The 21,792-nt window shown below is 42.9% G+C and overlaps 1 protein-coding gene across 4 annotated transcripts; it reads right to left on the bottom strand.

Annotated features, from left to right (window-relative positions):
* Positions 1 to 229: 229 nt before the first annotated feature.
* Positions 230 to 21,683, bottom strand: iffo1a (intermediate filament family orphan 1a). 4 transcript variants are annotated; one of them, XM_040023023.1, is made up of 10 exons: positions 21,553 to 21,683; positions 20,145 to 21,237; positions 11,401 to 11,461; positions 10,521 to 10,616; positions 10,092 to 10,232; positions 9,832 to 10,019; positions 9,546 to 9,663; positions 4,478 to 4,567; positions 4,063 to 4,193; positions 230 to 3,147 (listed from the first exon to the last, which is right to left on the bottom strand). In XM_040023023.1, exons 2-10 carry the CDS (start codon positions 21,107 to 21,109, stop codon positions 2,994 to 2,996), a joined length of 1,944 nt encoding a protein of 647 aa, XP_039878957.1. In that variant the 5' UTR covers positions 21,110 to 21,237; positions 21,553 to 21,683; the 3' UTR covers positions 230 to 2,993. The 4 variants fall into 4 exon arrangements, with proteins under 4 accessions (XP_039878957.1, XP_039878958.1, XP_039878955.1 ...); XM_040023024.1 differs by having other exon boundaries at positions 9,832 to 10,016; XM_040023021.1 differs by having other exon boundaries at positions 9,832 to 10,232.
* Positions 21,684 to 21,792: the final 109 nt, after the last annotated feature.

The following is a 21,792-nucleotide window of genomic DNA, read 5'->3' as shown; positions in this document are numbered from 1 at the left end:
CTCTAAATGGAAGAACAAACGGCGTGAAAGACAAAGATAACTTGGAAAAGTTTCATACTGAGAGTCGATCAGAACAAAAGAGGAAGTTTAAAAAAATTCTCGAGCTTTTTGAATTGATGAAGTTTTTTTTTATATGAATATGTAAAGTTTGTTTGTGTAGAAGTTTATTAAAACAAAACCTTTCATTGATGAGTGAACAGAGTAGCTACATGGGAACAAAACCAAAGAATTACATTTCTTCAAAGTATTTTATTCTGCTCATCTTTTCATTTCATCAAACATACATACAGCTCTGTGCACCACACACTCAAACCTGAACCCCTGACAGCTCAAACACTCCGTTCGTAGGTTTTCCTACAAATGGCTTCATCCTTCAGCTCGATTATTTGCCTTTTCTTTTTCATCCGAGTCACACTTTCATTCCTGGGTTTCCTGAAATGTTTAAATTCACGTTTCTCTCTCCACAGATTCCACTTACATTCAGATAATATAGATATGAAGCACTCGGCTAACGGAGCGTCTGCACTGTTTCCTATGGTGAGTGATGGCTTTGCTTTGAAGTTGAACGATAGCAGTTTGTTGCTTTGTTTTCTCATCATTAAAGGAACAAAATGACTCTTTGCCCATTTCTCTCCCTGCACTGAGATCACATAAAAGAACAAAGATTTTAAATTGGATGTTTTTGATGTGCTCAGTAAAGAAAACTGCAGGACTGGAGGTCAGACTGTTCCTTTAATGGGTCTGTTTTTTCTCTGGTGAATATGGTCGGTTACTTAACAAGCAGACATTCAAGTAATCAAAGATGTGATGACATTTGAAGGAGTGAAAACATTCAAAGCATCAGCAAAGACAGAAGCACGGTCATATTTAAAGTCGTGATGAGGACTCTTTTCCTGCAGCATCCTGTACACGTTAGTTTCTTTTTGCTTTGAATCACATCTGGAGGCCTTTTTGCTCGACTTTTCTTACTTTACACCGATGCAGGCTTTATTGCTGAGACACTAACATTAGGTCTGATTTAGCTGAGAGCAACGGCAAGGCCACAAAAATAAAGTAAAAAATATGAATCGTTTCAGCCAAATTTACACCATGAAGCTTCCAGCAGCAGTACAACTTCAGCATTGGTATGTACATTAATTACAGTGTTTGTCCTTTACAAACTGTACACAGAGACACAGATAAACAAATAAACCAGAGTGACTGATCCTCATGTATGTCCCACCTAATGTGGCATCTTCATCTTTAAGACAAAATACCTCCCGATCCCAGAAAATCAAAGGCAAAAATGACATTTGTATTACACCTATTATTGCCTTGTTATAAGAATAAATAACATAAAAAAAGGGAGTGTTACCTAAAGTGTAAGATTAAAGGGGGCCTTTTTTAATCATTTCCAGCTCTGTATTTGTTATTCTTGGGCTATGTCAGAGTAGCTCTGCATAATTCAGTTGATAATAATCCTTATTTGTCTCTTGTAGCTCCTCCCCCTATTAGCCAACCCTCTTCTGATTGGCTGCCCCTCATAAAAAGACATACAAGTTAAACTGTGAACTGTGTGATAGGCTTCTGTAGGAGATATCAGGATATCCTCTCTCTATGACATCATACAGATCCATGAGTAGAAAAAAAAAAACTGTCAGTCTAAACTTTTGTCCTGCGGGGATTACGTGGACGCCCTGATTTAATAACATGTTTCATGTGAGCATTTGTTTAGGTCCATTATAACGTTATCCCAAAAATATCACAGACACCAAAATACGTGGAAATGTACATTTTGCCACATTATTTAACTTAAAAAATATTTCTTCAAGACCAAGGTTTAAAAATGGCATTTCCACAATAAATCAGTTTAACTGTGATTTAACCTGGTTTTTAAAAACAGTATTACTGTCATGATATACGAGTTTACCTTTTAGCATCACATCATCTGTAGAAAATGTGAGAAATCTAAATGGCATTTACACTGTCAAACCGATCCTGTTTGCACCGTTTTGATGTTTTCAAACTGAAATGGATCTGGAGGCGAGAGAGAGGTCTGAAACCACAACTGTACAAAAGCTTACAAAACCCCCATATTATCTATATTACTACATGTATATCACTACACAGTATCAAAATCTGTTCAAATATCACGGCTGATGTTACGCCGAGAGGAAAATGAAGTATTTTAACTCCAAACTGTAGCAAGGATCAGTTTTTACAGACAAACCAGGAGCAGAGCTTTTAATAAACTTCAAATTTAAGAAGTAGTACATATCAATAAACTTATGTAAGATTTCTGTAAGGTAAATATTGTGAAGGTTAAACCTTCAAAATGCCCCACCAAAAAAAGTCCTGGAAATCGGTTTAAGGCGAGCTGGTCTTTCACTGGATTTTTGTCTTGACTACAGTTACAAAGAATCAAATTAAACGTGAGCTTTAACATTTTGAAGCTGCTGCTAATGTCAGTGTAATATAAAACCACTGCACTTTAATATGGAGCAGGAACAGTGAGCTGTGCAAACTGCTTTCTTTCTGCATTACAGCCTGTATGTGCGTCCTTTTAATCCTGCAGCGTTAGAGACATTTTACAAACAACAGTTTTGGTGAGCTCGGTGTGCAAATACAATAATGTAGCTCACAGGCATCTCATCTTTTCTTTAAAGTGCGGTAAAGTTTTGTTTTGACCTCCAGATGTGCAGTTACAGCTGGTAACCATGTGAGGGCAGCACTCGCACACGCTCTATTACTATTGCTGCTTTTTTAATTAAAATGACTTCATATACTATAACTAATATTGCAAAGAAACTACAGGTTCATCAGTAAGGAGAAGCTCTTCTTCCTCAAAGCAGTAAAAACCTCCACGCTTGGCTCTGAATCTCCGGCTGCCATGTTGGCCTGACTTTACGATCAGTAAAAATCACACTGGAGACTTAAAATGCGACAGAAATCACAGAGACATGATTTTAGACGTGTGGAAGCTCTGCATTGTTCTTCCACAGAGGAAGCGTGTATTAGGGTTTCCTCCAGGTCAGAGGTGGGATGGCGGCGTTGACGCCGCAGCAGGAGTCGCTGATCTCCGAGTCGGCGGGGAGCGCCGGCTTCTTCCTGTCCTTCTCCTCGCTGTCAGAGTCATCCACCGTCAGCGAGATGAGCGAGGTGGACTTCCTGTGATGAGGATATGAAGTTAATGCAGGTAAATTACAAAAAGCTGCACCTGCGACACCTTTTCACCCTGCCCTCCCTGTGACCCTTGGTAGATATTTTTTGTGCGTTTCCTTGTCAGCTCATCAAAAACCCAACCTGACCGTCGCAGGTTAGCCCGAGCAAACCTTACCAGCACAATTTCAGGTCCCCCAAAATTCAGGATGAAGGTAGAGACCAGGTCCTTCAAGCCAATTGGTATTATTGCTGTCTGAATATAAACCCTCAGGAGTGGAGCTGAATCAAACACAATGACAGATTAGAGTTCCTTGAAAATATTTTGATCTCTCATCCCAGGACAGCAGATTAAGAGGCCTGTAGAAACCATAGTTTTGCAGCAAGAGGGCTGATATTTACTTACAGCTTCTCATAAACACAGTACATAATATTCTTTAAATCATCGTGAAGGCGTCACAGATTTCAAAGCTTAAATATATGAGGGGAAAAAAGTTCAAGACAGGCTTAGTTCCCAGTTTATTAGCAGCACAATGCTAAAAAGACTGCAGTGCAATACCAACATCCTCCCTAAATATGTATACCCAATAAAAAGTCTGGTATTGCTGCTGTCCAACCAGAGGTCAGCATCTGTCATTTCTATGGATACGTTCCAAACGTAGCACTAATCTCTTTCTTTGCCCTTGATAGAAACACCAAAGAAAGGTGGGAAAGGGAATTTATGACTTTGGAAAAGAGAAGATCGGCGTGCTGAGAATCTGAACTAGCTCACACTAACACCATGACACTGGACGTCTGCCATAGTAAAACTACAATACCCAGATCTTTGTTCAGCATGAGCTCTAGCCTGGTGTTTTGCACAGGTCATGTAAACAAGCACGACCAGTGAATCTAATAGTGTGTGTGTGTGTGTGTGTGTGTTACCTGTCTCCACTCTGTGTGATGAGCCTCCTGCAGGTCTCCATCTGGACATCCAGGCCTCTCTTCATTGAACACATCTCCATGTACTCGTGCAGGTGGCGGTTCATGTCGCTCTTCGCTGTGGCCAGTTCCAGCTGATGACGCACAGAGAGGCAGAAATGCTGACATTCCCACTGCTGTTTCATGGCTGCTGCTAACTTTAAGGGGATCTTATTCTGTCTTTTCTTTTTTAAGTTTCAGTTGTGGTTATTTTAGCTTTTGGACAGTGAGGGGGAAACACATGCAGGCGATGTGTGGCAGGTCCCTGCAGCAGGGACAGTTATAGGTATGAGAGTTGCCTCCAGCTCACTGTCCTTCTTCCCTTATTTAACACGTCCACATTCACAGCTGCAGAGCCAGCAGCACCTGACCTTCTCACCTCGATCTGGTCGATGGTCTCCTGGTATTCCTTCTCTCTGGATTTGAACAGAGACTCCGTGTCTTTGATCACTTCCTCAATGGACTCCTCCTGCAGAAAAAAAAGAAAAACGAAAAAGTCCAAGTTTGCTTCAGGTTTGACATTTTTCAGGGTCAAAGTCCAAATGTGAAAACTAGTCAACAGTCTAAATATATAAAGGAGTAGAAGATAACAGAAATAATAATAATAATATAAAATAATAAATATTGTTTTTCTGTGTGAAACTTTGACAAACGGCTTCTAGGTGCAATACTGCCACCCTGTGGCACTAGCAGGTCATTACACATTACAAAGATCATTACAAAGATAAATAAACCTTTTCTTTCAGAACTTAATGACTATTTCAAAATCAATACTGTCCCTGCAGGAACCCCAAAACATTAAGCACACAGCTGTTCATGGCTGAGCCTCCTGTGAGTGCTCAGCCAGACGTGTTTCCCTCTTTGAGATTTAACTGCATTAGATTAGGTCTGCTTCTAATAATCAGCCAGTCACAGCGTGAAGGCTGAGCACTCTTTAGAACCACTGCTCTGCATTATTTTAATTATAATTAAGATTGAAATCACCAACAAATATATTTGAGTCAATATTGAAACAAAAAAGCAAACTGAATTTATTAGCTTCTATTAGCTGTGACCTTCAGATCAATATACTGACCTTAAAGGAGAGGTCAGAGGTCACACTTACAATCTTTACACACTACTTTCTAATGTATAAGTGGACAGTAAATGCTACACGTGTAAGAATCATTTCTTTTTGTCCATTTTCAATCAATAAATCAATGAGTTGACCTTGAAGAGCTTGAAGGACGTAAGCCAGATTTGAATGGATTTTTAACGTGACCCTCCTCTGGACACCGAAGTTTTATTGAATCCACCTACAGCTTTTTGAGCTCTCATGTTTACAGACAGAATGACACTAAAACAAGAACCTCATTGACTAATAAAAAGAATAATAGGATAATAGAAGAACTAGAAAGCGAAAATTTCGGAAGAAATTTTAAGTGTGCCTATGCCGCCGCTAATCAGTATAGTTTGCCATTCAAACGGCTACCGAGAGCAAAACTCAGCAGAGCAGCCATTCTCCACCATGAACTATGGTAAAACCAAACACCGCTCGCGCCTCACAGATGACAGCTTACAGTTTTGTGTAAAGATGAGGTGACTTCTTGCAGACGCTGTGTGCAGAGGTTCATAAGCAGACCCGACAATGTTTGTATGAACACGCTTTGAAGCATTACGTTATGGACCACTTTTCACACATAGTTGCTGTACCCACACAGCTGGCTGTAGCTTTTCATCTCACAGCCCGACACATACAAAAAAAAAAAAAAAAAAAAAAAAAAACAGCCGAGAGAGCACAGACTTTACGCCTGAGAGGCGTGACTGCAGATGCCGCTGAGGTGGGTCCACCTCCCCTGCAGCGGCACTGCAGACCACGCCCTGCCACACACATCAAACACGTAAAATAAATATTTATGCACTTTTGCATTCACTTTTTGTTTTTTGTTATTTTTACACAGTGTTCTGAATGATTAACAATGGTCTACAGCCAATCTTGTGTATTATTTTACAAACTTTGGTTGTAAGATTCAGATAACTATTTAATAAAAGCTAAATATTTTATATGAGAGCAAGAAAGAAAAGTATATCTTTGTGTCCCCCTTTCCCTGTTAATGCCCTACCTGGCCCCCTGGCAAAAGCTTTGCTAGATCCGCCCCTGCACAGTTACCAGCTGTCAGCTACACAAAAAAAGGATCCTGGTGTTATTTGTCTCTCAGAAACAGTTCATAACTTCCCTTCAACTCATCCATGTCACCTAAAAGGTAAACCTGTTTCTCCATCACCAGTTCAGCTCTGATGATTCAGTAAGGACATCTCCTGGTTTCGACCAGCCCTTTTTTTACAGCTGTGGCTCCAGCAAACATCAGCTGATACTAGAAATTAAAATCAAATGAATTCTAACAACAGCTGATCAAGCTTAAACGTGCTGCTGTTGTTTAGCGCAATAAACAAACAAGAGAGAAAAGCCGATCATTGATCAGTTTCATGATTGAAGTTTCAACAGGCGAGAGAATGACAGGGGAGGCTGTCAAAGTTCAACATCAGTAACTTAGCGCGCACACAGCTGTATAGAAACTCTGTCGTGCTAGCTAGCACGCAGTACGAGTTATTGTAACTGTCAGCACAACGAAAATAAACCACACCTAAACTCGGTTTATATCCGACCCAAATAAGAGTGCAGTTCATAACTTCTTACCTGAAATTCAGTTAGCCTCACGCTCCGACCGGCAGCCGCCTGCTTCTCCTGCCTTCGGTTTCCCTTATCCACGATTGAGCTCTGTGTTAGCCACCACAGGTCGATCGGCGGCCGCCTCGCATGTTTCTTTCCCCGCATACGAGGGGAAAGAGACATACACCGGTAGCTAGCTGCCCTCTGTTGTAGCTCCGCGTTAGCCACCACCCCACGCTCCTGCCTTCGGTTTCCCTTATCCACGATTGAGCTCCGCGTTAGCCACCACCAAACAACTCAGTTATTTTTCCCACATCGACCAGCATCTGGACAACCACCTTTCACTGTTTTCACTGTTTATACCGTTACTAAAACGAATAAATGAATTATCGGCCCATATAAACGAAAAATAAGTCCAGCTGAAAAACAGTCTCTTGGCGAGCGATCGGGTGGTGAAACGAGTGTCAGCCGCCTCACTGTAAGCCAAGCCCGGGTGCTTTTGAGCGAAGCAGCGCTAGCCGCGCTAGCTAGCCGGCTAGCAGCAACATCGTGAGAAAACTGTTGCTAATATGGGATGTTTTGACAAAACGAGCAGATATTTGACGTTTACACACCTACATTCTCACCTGAAAATATCTTTGAAAGTTTATTTTGTGACCTAGAAACACGAATAAGAGGAATATATTAAACGAAATGGTGACCGCCATTGTTTGACTCGGTAGAGGCGTGCTATGAATTGTGGGATATGGAGTGTTCCACCAAGCATACGCCCTTGCGGTTACCGTAACTATTCAATGGTTCGCGCAACCTTAAAAATTCCAATGGTTCCTGAAAGCAGCGACGCTGTGCGCGCCGTTGATATTGTCGTCATTACGGTAATCCAAATACGGGTAGACAGGCCGTACCACTCCCGACATACCACTAGAGGGAGCCAGCACACCACAAATGAAGTTTGAAATCTGTTTCTATGGGGCCAAAAGTTGAATCTTTCTCATGGGCCTAGAAATGGGCCAAAATTTGCACTAAAATCTAAATATTTAAAAAACTATAAAAGTCATAAACACCAAAAGTCATAGCATACTAGTCCAGACCCAGCCGCACAAAAGGAAAATAATAATAATAATAATAATAATAATAATAATAATAATAATAAATCCGACGAATAGTAATAAGTGTGCCTTTTGGCATAGGCACACTTAATAAATACACTGAATTAAAGAGGATTCATTGAATTAAATGTGTGAAGATGAGCTCTGCAGGTCTGTTTAGTTTCCTTGTTTCCTAACTAAGCGGGTCATTAACCTTGTTTAGTTTATCTGGTTAAAAGCAGCTTACAGGTCAGCAGGATGGACTCTGACGCGGCTGCAGACTAAAAACAGCTCGTCCACCAGGTCAGGTCATCCAAGTGGGACAAAATAACACTGCTGCTGACAGGAAACACCGAACACCTTCTGTTAGACAGCATGATGCTGCGGTGTCTTTAATCCATAATCCAACTTTTCAGGATGCTACTGCTCATATTTTATAAAAAATGTTTTATTTTTAAATACATTCTAACACACACAGACAGCTGGATAGCATAGTAGTAGTATGACTACATGCCTTGGGAGCAGGAGTTACAAGTCTAATTCCCACCTGAGGCATCTGTATCCGGTAAGGGTCCCCCCATGCTAAGCAAGCCTACTGCAGAGAGATAACTATGAAGTCATAATGGATCAACAAGGTCCGCATCAGGTGTTGAGGAACCAGGGCACCCTGATGAGAAGTGAGCTGTAGGTGCTTTTATGGCTAGAGACTACAACACACATGCTACGGCAAGGGGTCAGGGGGAGATATCATCACCCCCACCCGAGATTGGGTCCCTGATGGAAGAAGGATTGTTTAGTGCGTGAAGCTTGAAACCTGGATCCTCCAGTAGCCGGTGACCAAGACTACATGAAGTACCCTCAGAAGCTCTACTAGATGATGTGAATGCAGCACTACAGACGATACCTGCCGAGACTAACCACCATCAGCATGGAGAGGGAGACTGGAGATGCTACCAGGCAGGGCGTATATGGAATGCCATAACCAAGTGGCTGGCATAGTATACAGAAACATCTGTGCTGAGTATGGGTTGAAAGTACTGAAGTCAAAATGCGAGACACCCCACATGTGATGTTTTCTTACCAGGGTGGTGGAGAATGACCGAGCTAAGATCCTGTGGGACTTCCAGATACAGACGGACAAAATGGTGGTGGCTAACCAACCGGACACAGTGGTGGTGGAGAAGCAGAAGATACATGGCCATACTGATAGCGAATGACAGCAACATCAAAACCAAGGAACACGAGAAGCTAGAAAAGTACCAAGGGCTCACAGAAGATGTGGAGGGGAAGGTCCCAGTGGTAACTGGTGCACTAAATGCAGTGCAGCTAGGCGATTGGCTCCAGCAGATCCCAGGAACTACATCTGAGATCTCTGTCTAGAAGAGCGCAATCCTAGGAACAGCTAAGATACTGCAGCAGGACCTCCAGGCCTCTGGTAGAGCACCCGAGCTTGAAGGATAGACCGCCCGCAGCACACACGTTTGCTGCAGTGTTTCAACACTTCCAGGTTTAACTCTTTTATATGGAAAAGCATGAAATGTGCAGATGTTTTCTCATTTTTGCTAAATACTATCAGATACACAACATGTATTATATTCTGTATTACATACAGTATTATCACACTGTGCTTGGTTGTCTGTCAAGGGTAGAAAGCAAGGAGCATTTAATCAAGTTAAATCCTGTCAATGCCCGTGTGTGTGTGTGTGTACCTCTCCTTGTGGTTCCACTCCTAGTGTGTATCCTGGAAAATCTTCCCACAGGAGAAGAGTTTCTTCAGTTTCCTCCCAGGCCAGACTGTCACAGTCATCCTCAAACTCACACTCCCTCCTACACACACACACACACACACACACACACACACACACACACACACACACACACACACACACACACACACACACACACACACACACACACACACACACACACGTATCAGCTGTTTAAGCATCATTTCTGAACGTTTCAGACGTTAAATAAAGAACAGAAAACACCTACAGCTGGTTCAGCATCTTCTGCATCTGCTCATTAATCTGATTGGCCGACGTGCTGCACGAATCCTCGCTTTTGGCCCCACCTCCCTCGCTCTCCGACACGCTGAGCTCGTCTCCGTCCCCACCCTTCAATGACTGCCCGCTGTGTTTTCTGACCCGGCGGCTCAAAGTGGAGGGCGGCGTGGGCACCTGCTGCGTGGAGACGGGTTGGTTTGAAAGTTGCAGCAGACTGTGGTTCAGGACATTTTGTGGCTGTGGATCTACCTGGAAGATGTGATTCATGTCCTCGCAGTTCCTCTGCTGGGCAACATCACAGAGGCGGGCGGTGATGTCAATCCGGCGGCAGATATCCATGTCCACCTTCATGGCCTTTTCCTGGATTTTAGTGTCCAGATCTGACAGGTTCTGACCCAAAGACAGAAAAGTATTCATTTTAGTCATATTTCCTCTTGTTCTGGTAAATAAACACAAAGCTAACAATATCATGTTTTTTCTGTGTATTTTTTCTTTGTCCATAAAAGGGAAAAAAGAGCATTTCACCATTTAAAAAAAAAACCTTTGCCAGGATATGGACCAATCGAGCTTATGTGCACAGTCCCATGACGACACATGTAATTAGATGTAATTAATGCCTAAAAACTAAATGGATGAAGTTGTGACTCATTTCTTTTTATAAAGCTGTAGCAGACTCACGTTGCTGACGAGTCCTTTGAAGAGAACGAGCTCCTCTTTCAGCCGCTTCACCCTCAGAGCCAACTCGTCCTGACACACCTCGCTCTCCTGCAGGTCCTACAAACACAAACATCTGTGGGTCAGATCAATCAGCTCTGCACAGGTATGCAAGTGTAAGACATCCGTGAGGTCTTTATGTCCACACGTGATGTTTTCTTCAACCTCAATCGAAAACTTGAAATGTTTTTTCAGCTCATCTCAATCCCATCCCATTCCCGGTGCTTTTTCTTGGACCCACAAGTTTTAAACCCACATTTCCTCCTATCTCCTTGTTCTCCTCTTTTTATTTAAAATTTGAGCAGGTTATATGTTCTGTGAATGCAAACTCTAAGCACTAAAAATATCTGTATATCTGATGAAGTGTTAGAACATTTAAAACATCTGAGGTTACATATCTAAGAACTTCTTAAGGATTTGTAAAAACCCTGGAACAGCTGTTTTCTCTGCTCTGTGCATTTTCAAAACAGAAATAGAAATAGTGGTCCAGCTTGATGCAGTATTTCCAACTCACACAGCCCAGGCCCCGCTCTCGAGCTGCTCACTAATATTAGGTGTGCTCCAGGTAAACTGAACTATCCCCAACTGAGAGGACAAAGTTTACCGAAGGACACACGTCTTACTTTAAGGATCAGAGAGAAGTATGTAAAAACAGTTTTACCAGCTTCATGAAAATGACACGAGCTAAATTTGCACTGATGTGCTGATGCTTCAGCTTCAAAAAGCTGACTATCATCAGACCCGAGTTCATGATGAGAAGCTGACTGTGTCTGTAAAACCAAACACTTTTAAAATGAGAAACATTTAATCTGAACACAAGCTAATATTTTTATGTCAATTTTACCTCCTCGAGTTCAGCCACCTTCTCCTGCAGGTCCATTCTGGCTGTGTACTCTTCCTCCCATCTGCAAACACAATCAGAGCAGACGTCTCACACAGAGTGAAGCACAGAAACTCTCTGAAGCAGACAAACACGTTTACGTGTGACAAAATAAAATGCAATAACACTAGAAAAAAAAAGGTGAGTGCATTCATACTCCACAAAGCATTACCACGGCCATCAGCTGTTTAGTTTAAGCAACACTTTCCTACAGAGTTTAACTCCGTCTACTGTGTCCTACAGTCAAAAGACTGAGCCACCTTAGCTGATGATGAGCAGCTCTACCTGAGCTCCTCGCCTGATCTCTAAGACTGAACTCAGACACCCTTTGGAGAAAACTCATTTCCACTAAACGTCCTCATGAGTAGTACTGAGCACTCAGTCGACAGCTCACTCTTACACTGGGCTCCTTGGTGGCGTTCGCCTGCCCCTGATCGCAGTCTCTCATCTCCTGACTCAACTTACTCCACCTCCACCACCTTCAACTGCAGCTGGTGGCTTCTTTGGGAAATACAGTTTGATTTCGTGTGTGTGTTAGCTGACGTCACAATAATTAGTCTGTCAGGTTACCGTGGAGATTTTTTCAGGTGGATTGAAACAGGCGATGAGTTTTCGCTTCTTTATCTTCATGTCTGCAGCTTTAAGGCAAAAACCTTCATGATCACCTGACACAGACCCACACTGTGCAGCATCACGGCCCCTCCCAGCTCCACCGCTGTCATTACTCAGCATGTGTTACATAAGGAGAAACCAAGAAGTGTGCATTTGGAGCATGAAGGCATGAAGAGCACGCTGCAGTCACTACAAACAGAGAGCAGGACGACCGGCTCATATCTGGTTCCTGTGTTGTGGTGCGATGCCTCTTCTGCCTCATATAAATACGACCTCAGGATGATATTAAAAGAAAAATGGTTTGTCTTACTCTCATTAGCACCACCATGTAATAAAGTCAGACAAAATCCGATTATATTCAATAATATTCAGCCATCTTCTCCTGATACGACACTAAAGCTTAATGTATAGTATTGATCGGATGTTTTTGCACTCATTCCTCGCATATGTAAAGTAACATGAGATCAGAGGAAGCTTGTGGCTCCATGTCATGACTGGTTAAAAGCAAAAAGACCTCAAAAATAACTGTGACAAGAAACCCTTCTGGATGTGGACCGATCAGTGGATTAGATAAAGCTGATATACGATAGCAGGACATATGGTCTAATCTGTTTTAGATCATGAAAGTTTAAACTGGGGTAAAATCTCTGCAGTCACATGTATCACATGACTTCCTGAACAGCTGATCAAGAGAACACACCATCAGTGCAACACAAAGTCAGTTAAACTGCAGGGTTATTATTCTGCACTGTCAGGAAGCATAAACCATTGTGAGTCCATTCGATCTGCTTTGGTGCCAATGACAATGACAACAGGTGCTCTGGAGAGTCACCAACAAGCCAACCCCCAGCCTGAATATTAACTATGAAGCAGCTGGTGTGTTTCAGCTGCAACGACACGAGTCAGTGTGACAGAGATGCTCAGATATGAAAACCAGAGAGAGCGAGCTGCTGTCCTCGCTCTCGCCTGTTTGCCAGTCCTAACACGCGGCTCTGCAGTGAGGCTGCTGGTGGTCGGTGTGTTTGACTGATTGAAGACACAGCAGCCGGTGTACCTGCGCTGACGTCCTAACTGCTGGGTGATGCAGACGCTTCGTAAACCGTTTACTGCCTGTTGAGCTTTTTAAGAATGAGCCCAGGCCGCTGCGCCGCACTCAGATGTGACGTCAAAGAATTTGAAAAGCCCTCTGCAGTAACGACGCAGCGCCGCTCGTTTGATCAAACCACCTTAAACAGACTTGTTCTCAGAGCGAGCCAATATCGACTGAAAGGCTCAGAACCATTTAATACTGATTTCCTTTAAGTGACACTGTGATCTTTATCTCCAATGAGGTTTTAGCTGCTGACCTTCATCAGAGCTGGGCAATACTGTGAATGTGAATTTCACCATCCTCACACTGAAGTTACATCTGCAGAGGTCGTTGTTCTGTCCTTAGAGGGAGCATCAGTGACACACGGGCAGAAAACACCTCAGTAAACAGCAAACTGCAGCTCTGTCATTTATTTATAGATGCAGAAGCCAAAAAGTAAAATCACCATGGCTGCAGCATCACACAGCTCTAATCACACAGCAAAGCTGCTAAATATTAATCAAGGTGAACGGCACCTGGAGCAAAATCAAGCTCACCAACAAAGTGATTTTAAAACTGTTCCAATTTCAAAGAGACAAAGAGAAAAATGAGAAGTTACACAAAGCTTGTGACAAAAAAATTCACAAAAACATCCTTGTCAAAAGTGGCAAACATCGGATTTACTCTGACCACCTTAAACATGCCGACATCTAAAAACTGAAAACTATGCTAAACTGACCTACAGCCTGTGGAAAAGCAAACTGCTCGACCTACAATCTCCTGACCTCTTTTTACCATCTCATCATCATCACAGTGGATCTCCTTATAAAGTGTGACAACACCTACAACAGGTCCACAAAATCCTAAAAAAACTACCTAGTATACATTTAAATGAGCAACTTTTCCTGAAAAAAATGGGACGTTTGCACCTCACATACAGTTATAAACTCATCAGCAACCTCTTTAGTTCAGCTCTAATCAGCCAATGCATTTGGGCATACAGACATTATCAAGACGATGCCCTGAATTTCAAAGCAAAAAGCAGTATAAGGAGGAAAGGTGATTTAAGTGACTTGGAACGTGGCATCGCTGTCGGTGCCAGTTGGTCTGAGTATTTTAGAAACTGCTGACCCACTGGGAATTTCCCACTACGGTTTATAAACCGTTGAGGAATATTTCAAGCACCTTGTTGAATCTATGCCATGAAAACGAAGGCAAAACAGGGTCCAACCCAGTACTAGGAAAGGTACCAGTATACCTAATAAAGTGACCAGTGAGTGCAACTTCTAACAGTTAAAGGGGGATAAACAGTGACACCCACTCTTCCTTAAATCTTTCCCCTTTAAAGATGCATGTCACGACCTTCCTGTACCTTTAATGATCAGTTCTGACACGTCAACACGTGATTTGACGGCCATGAGAACAGTATGTGCACAATGATGGCTGCACAGGCAGCGTCCACCCTGAAAAAGTTTGAATGCACATCCAGTCATGTTGTTCAATAAGCAGGCTGAAATAAACAGAAACTGCTCAGGCCAGAAAACTGCTTCAAGGGTTAAACCTAACAGGCCCAGAGTGAAGACATGTCGCACCACTATCAGGAAACCTGCGTCTGTATGCAAGGTGATGCTATCGCGCTCTCCTCCAGCACACAAAAAAGTATGAGTCACTGACATTTGCTGCTCTCTGTTACAGAGTGAGCGATTAATGCCAGAGGAGATAACACAACAGTGTCAGTGAGTATTTATGTGCAATATGTGGCTGAAAATCTGCAGATGTTTGATCTGGTCTGACCAGTGAAAGCACATCAGCTCACATCATCTCAGTAACGCTGTTTGGGAGAAAAACATCCCAACCTGGTGTCAAATAAACTGCCCTCATATGCAGCCTCTATAATGTCACCACTGCTAACCATTTTGGTTACCACCATGTTGGACTGCATTTGTTGGAGCCAGAGATTGGGACACGATGGTGGAGTGCTAAAGCATGATTTGCCAGCTCCATTCATAAACTGCACAGCTGCATTCATAGACTTCCTGTTTGAACTTCACTCTTGCAGTCAGCCTCAAGTGGACAGTAGAGGAAGTGCAGTTATTGGCACTTACTCAACATCTGATTGGATAACTTCCCAGATACGGGGAGTAGAATTAATGCTGTGCTTATTAAATGGCACGCTCAGCCATCCATACGTGTCTGCATACTTTTAACTTCTATTAATCATTATTAATGTTTGCAAAAAGCAGAACGTCGGAGAAAGAAACCCGAGCATTTTGCAGCTGTGTAGTTTGGAGACGAGCTAATGATGACGACGAAGATGTTGATGTCAGCGCCTCTCTGACGCTGCAGAAGCTCGCCTCGGACACACTGGGTGGGGAGGTGGGGAGTGCAGAGAGGGATGAGGAGTCAGCGAGGACAGAGAGACTCAAAGAGGAAGACCGGGCAGAGTGAGAGCATTTAGAAATGGAGAAATGTAATAAGATGCCAGACGCTGAGAGGGAAGCAGAGGGTAAAAAGATAAAATGGAGAGAAGGAAGAGAGGGAGGTGTCAGATGGGGTGACATCACTGCTGGCGGTCACAGCCCGGTGCTGCATTGCAGGTACCAAAACAAGACCCGGCAGGGAGGAGGAGGAGGAGGAGGGATAGAAAAAAAAAGGATCAAACAGGAGGAGGAAAGAAAGAAAGGAGGGGATGACTCATGAGAGAGAAAAACAACAGCTCATGTTCAACTTGTCCCCAGACAGCGTGTCCCTGCAGACACACATGAAGCTGAACGTGTCACATGAAAGGAAAACTGAAGACCTTTATCCTCACTGGAAAGAAAATCAGTCAGCTCAGGAAGAATATTGTTATGTATTTGTAATTTTGCTTTTTGAGTGAATTTTAGTGTTTCTATGCTCAACCCATGTAACTGCGACACAGTTTTGCCAGCAAGGAAATAAATAAAAGAAAGACTTTCACATTTGTCCGTCAGAGCTGCATCGATTCAGGCTTTTAAAGGGCTCTCCATGGTAGATAATTAAACTTGCAAAGAACATTTGTAAAATAATATATAAAAACCCTCGTTAGCTCCCTGCACACAAATAAAAGTCCTGATTAGGAGGATGGAAGGGTTTGGGATTTTGTTTCTCTTTGATTGATTTACTTTTGCTTTTCCTTACTGGCGAGGCTCCGGTACCAAAAGCTACTCAGTTAAATTTAAGCACTAGAACTACTCGATTATGTCAGGCTTAGGCACCAGAAGCTATCAGGTTAGGTTACATCTTTGACAATGAGGTTTTTAGCTCTGAACACCAAAATCTACTCGCTAAATTTAAACACCTAACTGTGGTTTGGGTTAAATTATTCCCCTTTGCAACGTTAACCCAGCACACTGAAAAATGTTGCATTTAAGTTCCACTGCACTTAAATGTGGCAACAAAGTGTCTTTTCAAGTATCTCAGGAGTGGCAGTCCCACATTAATACTACCCAAACCAAGCACGTCATGTTTAATATGTCTATAAACCATTAATGTCAGATTTTTGTTGATGAACTTGCTGCTTTCTGAGTTTCACTTTCATTTACTTCATTAAACGTTTGAGCTCTCGCCTAACCTTTTACTTTATTGTGCTCCAGAGTAGCGAATGCTTAAGGACACCGCAGTAATCATCTATCCTGTCATGACAAAATGACTGAAAACATGTTAAAATGATTCAAACTGGTGCCCACAAATTTTTAAATCGTTTCTATCTGCACGTCACTCTCAAAGGTCTTAAAAAGACAAGAATTGAATGTAATTTAGTGCAGTGCAAAAACTAAAAGCTCAGCAGTATCTGAACATCACAGGTCAGGGAGTCACTGCTGTTGAGTGAAATCGATGTGACTGAAGGTCTGTCATGCCGAGGCCTCCTGCCTCAGCAGGCTGATGCACAAAGCAGTGAGGTCAGTGCTTTTTCAGCATAAAGCAGCGGTGCAAAATAGTGTTTCAATGTCTTTAAGAGGGGAACAGGTCAGCAGTGAAACTGTTTTTTTCTGCGAGCTGTACAACAAATCTACTGCCTAAAAGAAACCATGACTGCAGAAGATTAGCAAAAACGCAGGTAGCGTTGTGTAATTATGTGAAGCACCCTGCTCTGCACCAACTACATATTTCCCCAGGGTAATGAAAAATAAGATGTCGTAAAATTACATGTAAATTGTGATAAAGCTCATAAAAAGATCCAAGTAGTCCTCAAAATAAAGCAGTGACTGGCACCAGAGTTCACTGATTAATCCAGAGAAATAAACAGCTGACAAATGAAGGCAAAGCACTTTCAGATTTTATGACTCAAACAGTGTTTCTGTGGAGTTTTGCAGCACTTTTAAAAAGCGACCGACCAAAAACATCCTGTAAAGCAGCCCTGCTCACTGATCAGCAGCATCGCCCTCGCTGACCCCGTACAGCCAGAGACATTAATGGCAGCGCCCATCCTCGCAGGGTGACTTATGACTGCACTTAAATATAATAACTATCAGGTTTCATGTTTTTCTGACCAATCAATCACTACAGAGCGGAACAGGAGCCAGCTTGGTGATCGGGTCGGCCATTTTCTTACTCAGCTGTACCTTTTCACTATTTTTCATCTAAGATATCAGTGGTGCTTTTATCTGTATTTGGAAACCAATACTTAGCTTTGTTTAGTAGTAGAAATGTAATCAGTTTTACATCGATGATAAGTTTCTGTTCCTCCTAACAAAAGGGCTTCAAATGATGTATTATTTACTTTGAATTAAAGATGAGCAGCATTGGTGTTTTCTTGGTATCAGAGGGCAGGTGCTGCTGCTGCGGCCCGTCATCAATATTTTGTGGTTTCAGGTCGATATGATTCTGAGAAAAGGAGTCAGATGACCCTGAAACACTCAGTGATGCTTTCATCTTTTACTACATCCTTCTCTTTTTTTACCCTCAGCTAAACAGACAAAAACTATCAGGATTTCTCAACTTTCAATAAACCGTATGTTATCTCATACTTTGTTGTGTTTCTGTTTTAATATGGAAATCTCACATCAAGTGACAGTAAATCATATCATCAAAAGAATTTGGAAATCTCCGTGCACAATGGGCAAGGCTTAAAATGTGAACTGGATGCTGGATCTTTGGGTCATTGAGTGGCACTGCGTTAAAAGCAGACATTAATTCTGTGATGGAAATCACAGCAGGGGCTCAGGTACACTCCCAGAAATCACTACCTATGAGCACAGTTCAATCTGGGTTAAATCTCTGTCATGTACAGAGAAAGACACACCCAGAAACACTGCTGCCTTCTTTGGGTCGAAGCTCATTTAACATTTGAGGTAAAGCAAAACAATCAATCCAAATGTGGAATTCTATTTGGAAAGCATGGATGCTGTGTCTGCAAACTAAAGACAAGAGAGACCATCCAGCCTGGCACTCAGAATCTTTGTCTGCATCTCTGACAGTATGGGGGTGCATTAGTGCCGATAAGGCACTGGCAGCTTGCCCCTTTGGAAAGGCACCATCGATGCTGAAAGGTATATACAGGTTTTAGAGCAACATGTGCCCCTATTCATTTTTCCCCAGGGAAGGTCTTGGATATTTCAGGAAGACAATACTAAATCTGCATCAAATACAACAGCATGGCTCTGCGGTAAAAAAGCCTGAGGTTGAACGACCTTCACCAATGAAAACATTTGGAGCATCATAAAATGGAAAATAGGATAAAGACGACCCAGGACTGTTGAGCAGCTAGAATCCTGTGACAAGAACAGGACAGCATTCCTCTCCAAACCGTCCAGCAGCTGGGCTCCTCAGTTCACAGATGTTCACAGACAGCAGAGGGGTAAACACAACCCTCCCTGAACGTTTTTGAGACGTTGTGCTGCCATCAAATTCAAAATGATCTAATATTTTTCTTGATATGCTAAATTTTCTCAGTTTAAACCTTTGATATTTTTCTCCATTCATGTGTGTTTTTGATATCTGCAAAGCACTGTTTTTATTTACATTTTACACAGTGTCATTTTTTAGAAACTGTGGTTGTAGAAACTGAGTCACCTTTTACTGAATGCTGAATATCAGTGAGTGCATTTGTCAGTGAAGAAAGACACACATGAACCACAGCAACATGAAAAAGAAAAAAGTTGATTTAAATCACATCTGAAAACATATTTTTATGAACTAGTTCTTTGTTCATGTTGTGTCTTCTGGGTTTTTTGTTGTTTTACTAACTGCCTGATGTTATTGCAATGTTTGATATCTTTTATTTGTTAAGGAAAATGTGTATTTTGCATTTTGCATTCCTATTTTTTTGTTATTTTAACTCAGCTTCACTGTAAGTTTGTTCTTTCACTGTAGCTCTCGGGTGTAGACCTACTGAAACTGAAACTTGCACCACGCACTGACATGGAGACAAAGGTTTGAGGTTTTGAAGCAAACTGCAACTTTCATTATTACGCTGCTATTTCTGGGAATATCACTTTTGATGGTTTGAAGTACTTTGTAAACTCAGCTTCAAAGGTGCTGCATAAATAATTTCTATTACCTGAATCACTGCTTCTTTTGTGTGACCAAACTGCGTTATTATTTTATATAAATCTGTTGCTGCAATTGGAAATTTAAAGCAAATTGTTATTTTTCTTTAATTTTATTAAGATTAAAAATACATTAAAAAAATGAGCTATTGTTTTATAACACACAACAGTTTTATTTTTTTTATTATTTTGTGAATTACAGCTATTATTTAACTAAGAGTTCAACAGAACCACTGACCCCATGGCCAAGGTCTATTAGACAAGTATAATAGAGAAGCTGATTGGCAGTTGCTGACCCAACTGGACTGTTTGGAACCTGACAATATGCTCAGTGATGCAGAAGAAATCTGTGAATGTCTAAGCAGCCGAATCCTTAATCTCCAAGACAAAAATCAGACCCATGATGTCATAAACCACCTGTAATCAGCCACCTGTGCACGCACGCTCACGCGAGCACACACACCATGGTGAAAACTCCACATCACAGGTAAAGCATCTTATCACCCAGCGCCCCTTACCTCCTTTTATATTCATCCCTTTCTCTCTTCACTTTGGCCAGCACGTTGTACAGAGCCCTGATCTCCGGCGTGATGGTGTCGATCTGGACTCCAACGCCGTCCGGGTGCGTCCAGGAGACCCCGGGCCCCGTGACGCACGACTCCCTCCCGGTGCCAAAGCGGCGGGTGTGGTTGAAAGACCAGATCGTCCCGGGGAGGAAGCGAGGTGGCGGAGGAGGGGGAGGTGGGGGAGCGTTGGAGGTGTTTGTCCCGGTGTGGGTGGAGTACTTCTCGTTGATGTTGGTGATGGTTTTGGTTGGGTCCATGGGACTCAGAGCCGGGCTGATGGAGAAGCCGGAGGTGGTGAGGTTGGAGTTTGAATCCGTGCTCAGGTATTTGTTGTCAAACAGAGGAGGGGGGTTCAAGGTGGGGGAGAGGAGGCCTCCGGGCAGGTAGGCAGAATTGTTGGCGTTGAGGAGCGGGATGAAACCCGGCCTTGCAGGGATAGGCCCGATGAATCCGGTCTGGACTCCTATGTCTTTAGTGAGGGGCTTCTGGTGTCCATCGCCCCCGCTGTTGCCCTCCAAAGCCTGCTGCAGCTGCTTCTCCAGCACATTGTTCCTGCGCTCCAGCTCGTGCACTTTGGCCAGAAAGCAGCGGAAGCGCAGGTTCAGGGTCTTCAGCACGCTGATGTTGGAGCCCAGGTCGTTGCGCAGAGCCGTGGCCGCCGGGGGGACGCGGTGCAAGGGGCTGCTCAGGTGCAGGTAGGCGAGGCCCGACGGTGGCAGAGCGCCCAGGTCCAGCCCGGACAACCCATCAAGCCCGAACCTGCCGTGGTCCCCCAAGAAGTAGCCCGGGTCTGGGATGGCGGAATCTGTTTGGCTCGGCATTTGGGGATGTTGCTGCTGCGGGGCCAGGAAACCGCTCTCCTCCAGGACCGGATTCATACTAGAGTAGGAAAATCTGAAGTGCTCGAAATCCGGCATGAACCCAGACTTTTATAGATTCACTCGGAGAGGTAATTTAATATATTTATGATCCCAAAGTGGAACTTGGCCCAGCAGCCTCTTCTCGATTACACCCGATGATCCTCTTTATGCGGAGGAGCTGTGCGCTGAAAGTCAGAGGATGCGTTTTAAAATGATGCTTTAAGGGCCCAAAATGGCAGCAAAATGATCAAATCCAAAACGAGCACTGCAGTAAAGCTGTGCGCGCACAATGGAGCATAAAACTCGTAAAAGCAGATACACCACTGCACCCTGCAGCAGAATTACGGTAAACTTTTAGGCAGGACTAATTTCTAAAGCGAGATCAGAGCCGCGATGCGCACTACCAAAACGTGATTTCTCTTAATTCAAGCACTGGAGGGAAAAAACCCATCACGCTAAATAAATATTACTTTGCCTTTATGAACATTTATGCAACGTACCTACAGTCCGAGGTGTAAACACCTATTCTGGCTCCAGGTAATCAGGCGAAGTCAGTGAATCAGCGGTGCGACACAGACCAGGAATAAACAAGCGAGTGACTGCGGCTGCAGCTTACCGTACTCCTTCTGAAAGCAGGACACCAAGACGTTTCAACTACAGTAATAACCGGACTAAAGGAGCATCTACTTAAACGTGAAATGAAAGCATTTTGGTATAAATACCAACAACCGAAGTTTAGA

This window comes from Simochromis diagramma, unplaced genomic scaffold (genome assembly GCF_900408965.1).
Source record: "Simochromis diagramma unplaced genomic scaffold, fSimDia1.1 OVJJ01000307.1, whole genome shotgun sequence".
Classification (NCBI taxonomy): domain Eukaryota; kingdom Metazoa; phylum Chordata; class Actinopteri; order Cichliformes; family Cichlidae; genus Simochromis; species Simochromis diagramma.
This window is presented reverse-complemented; position numbering and strand designations above follow the sequence as displayed.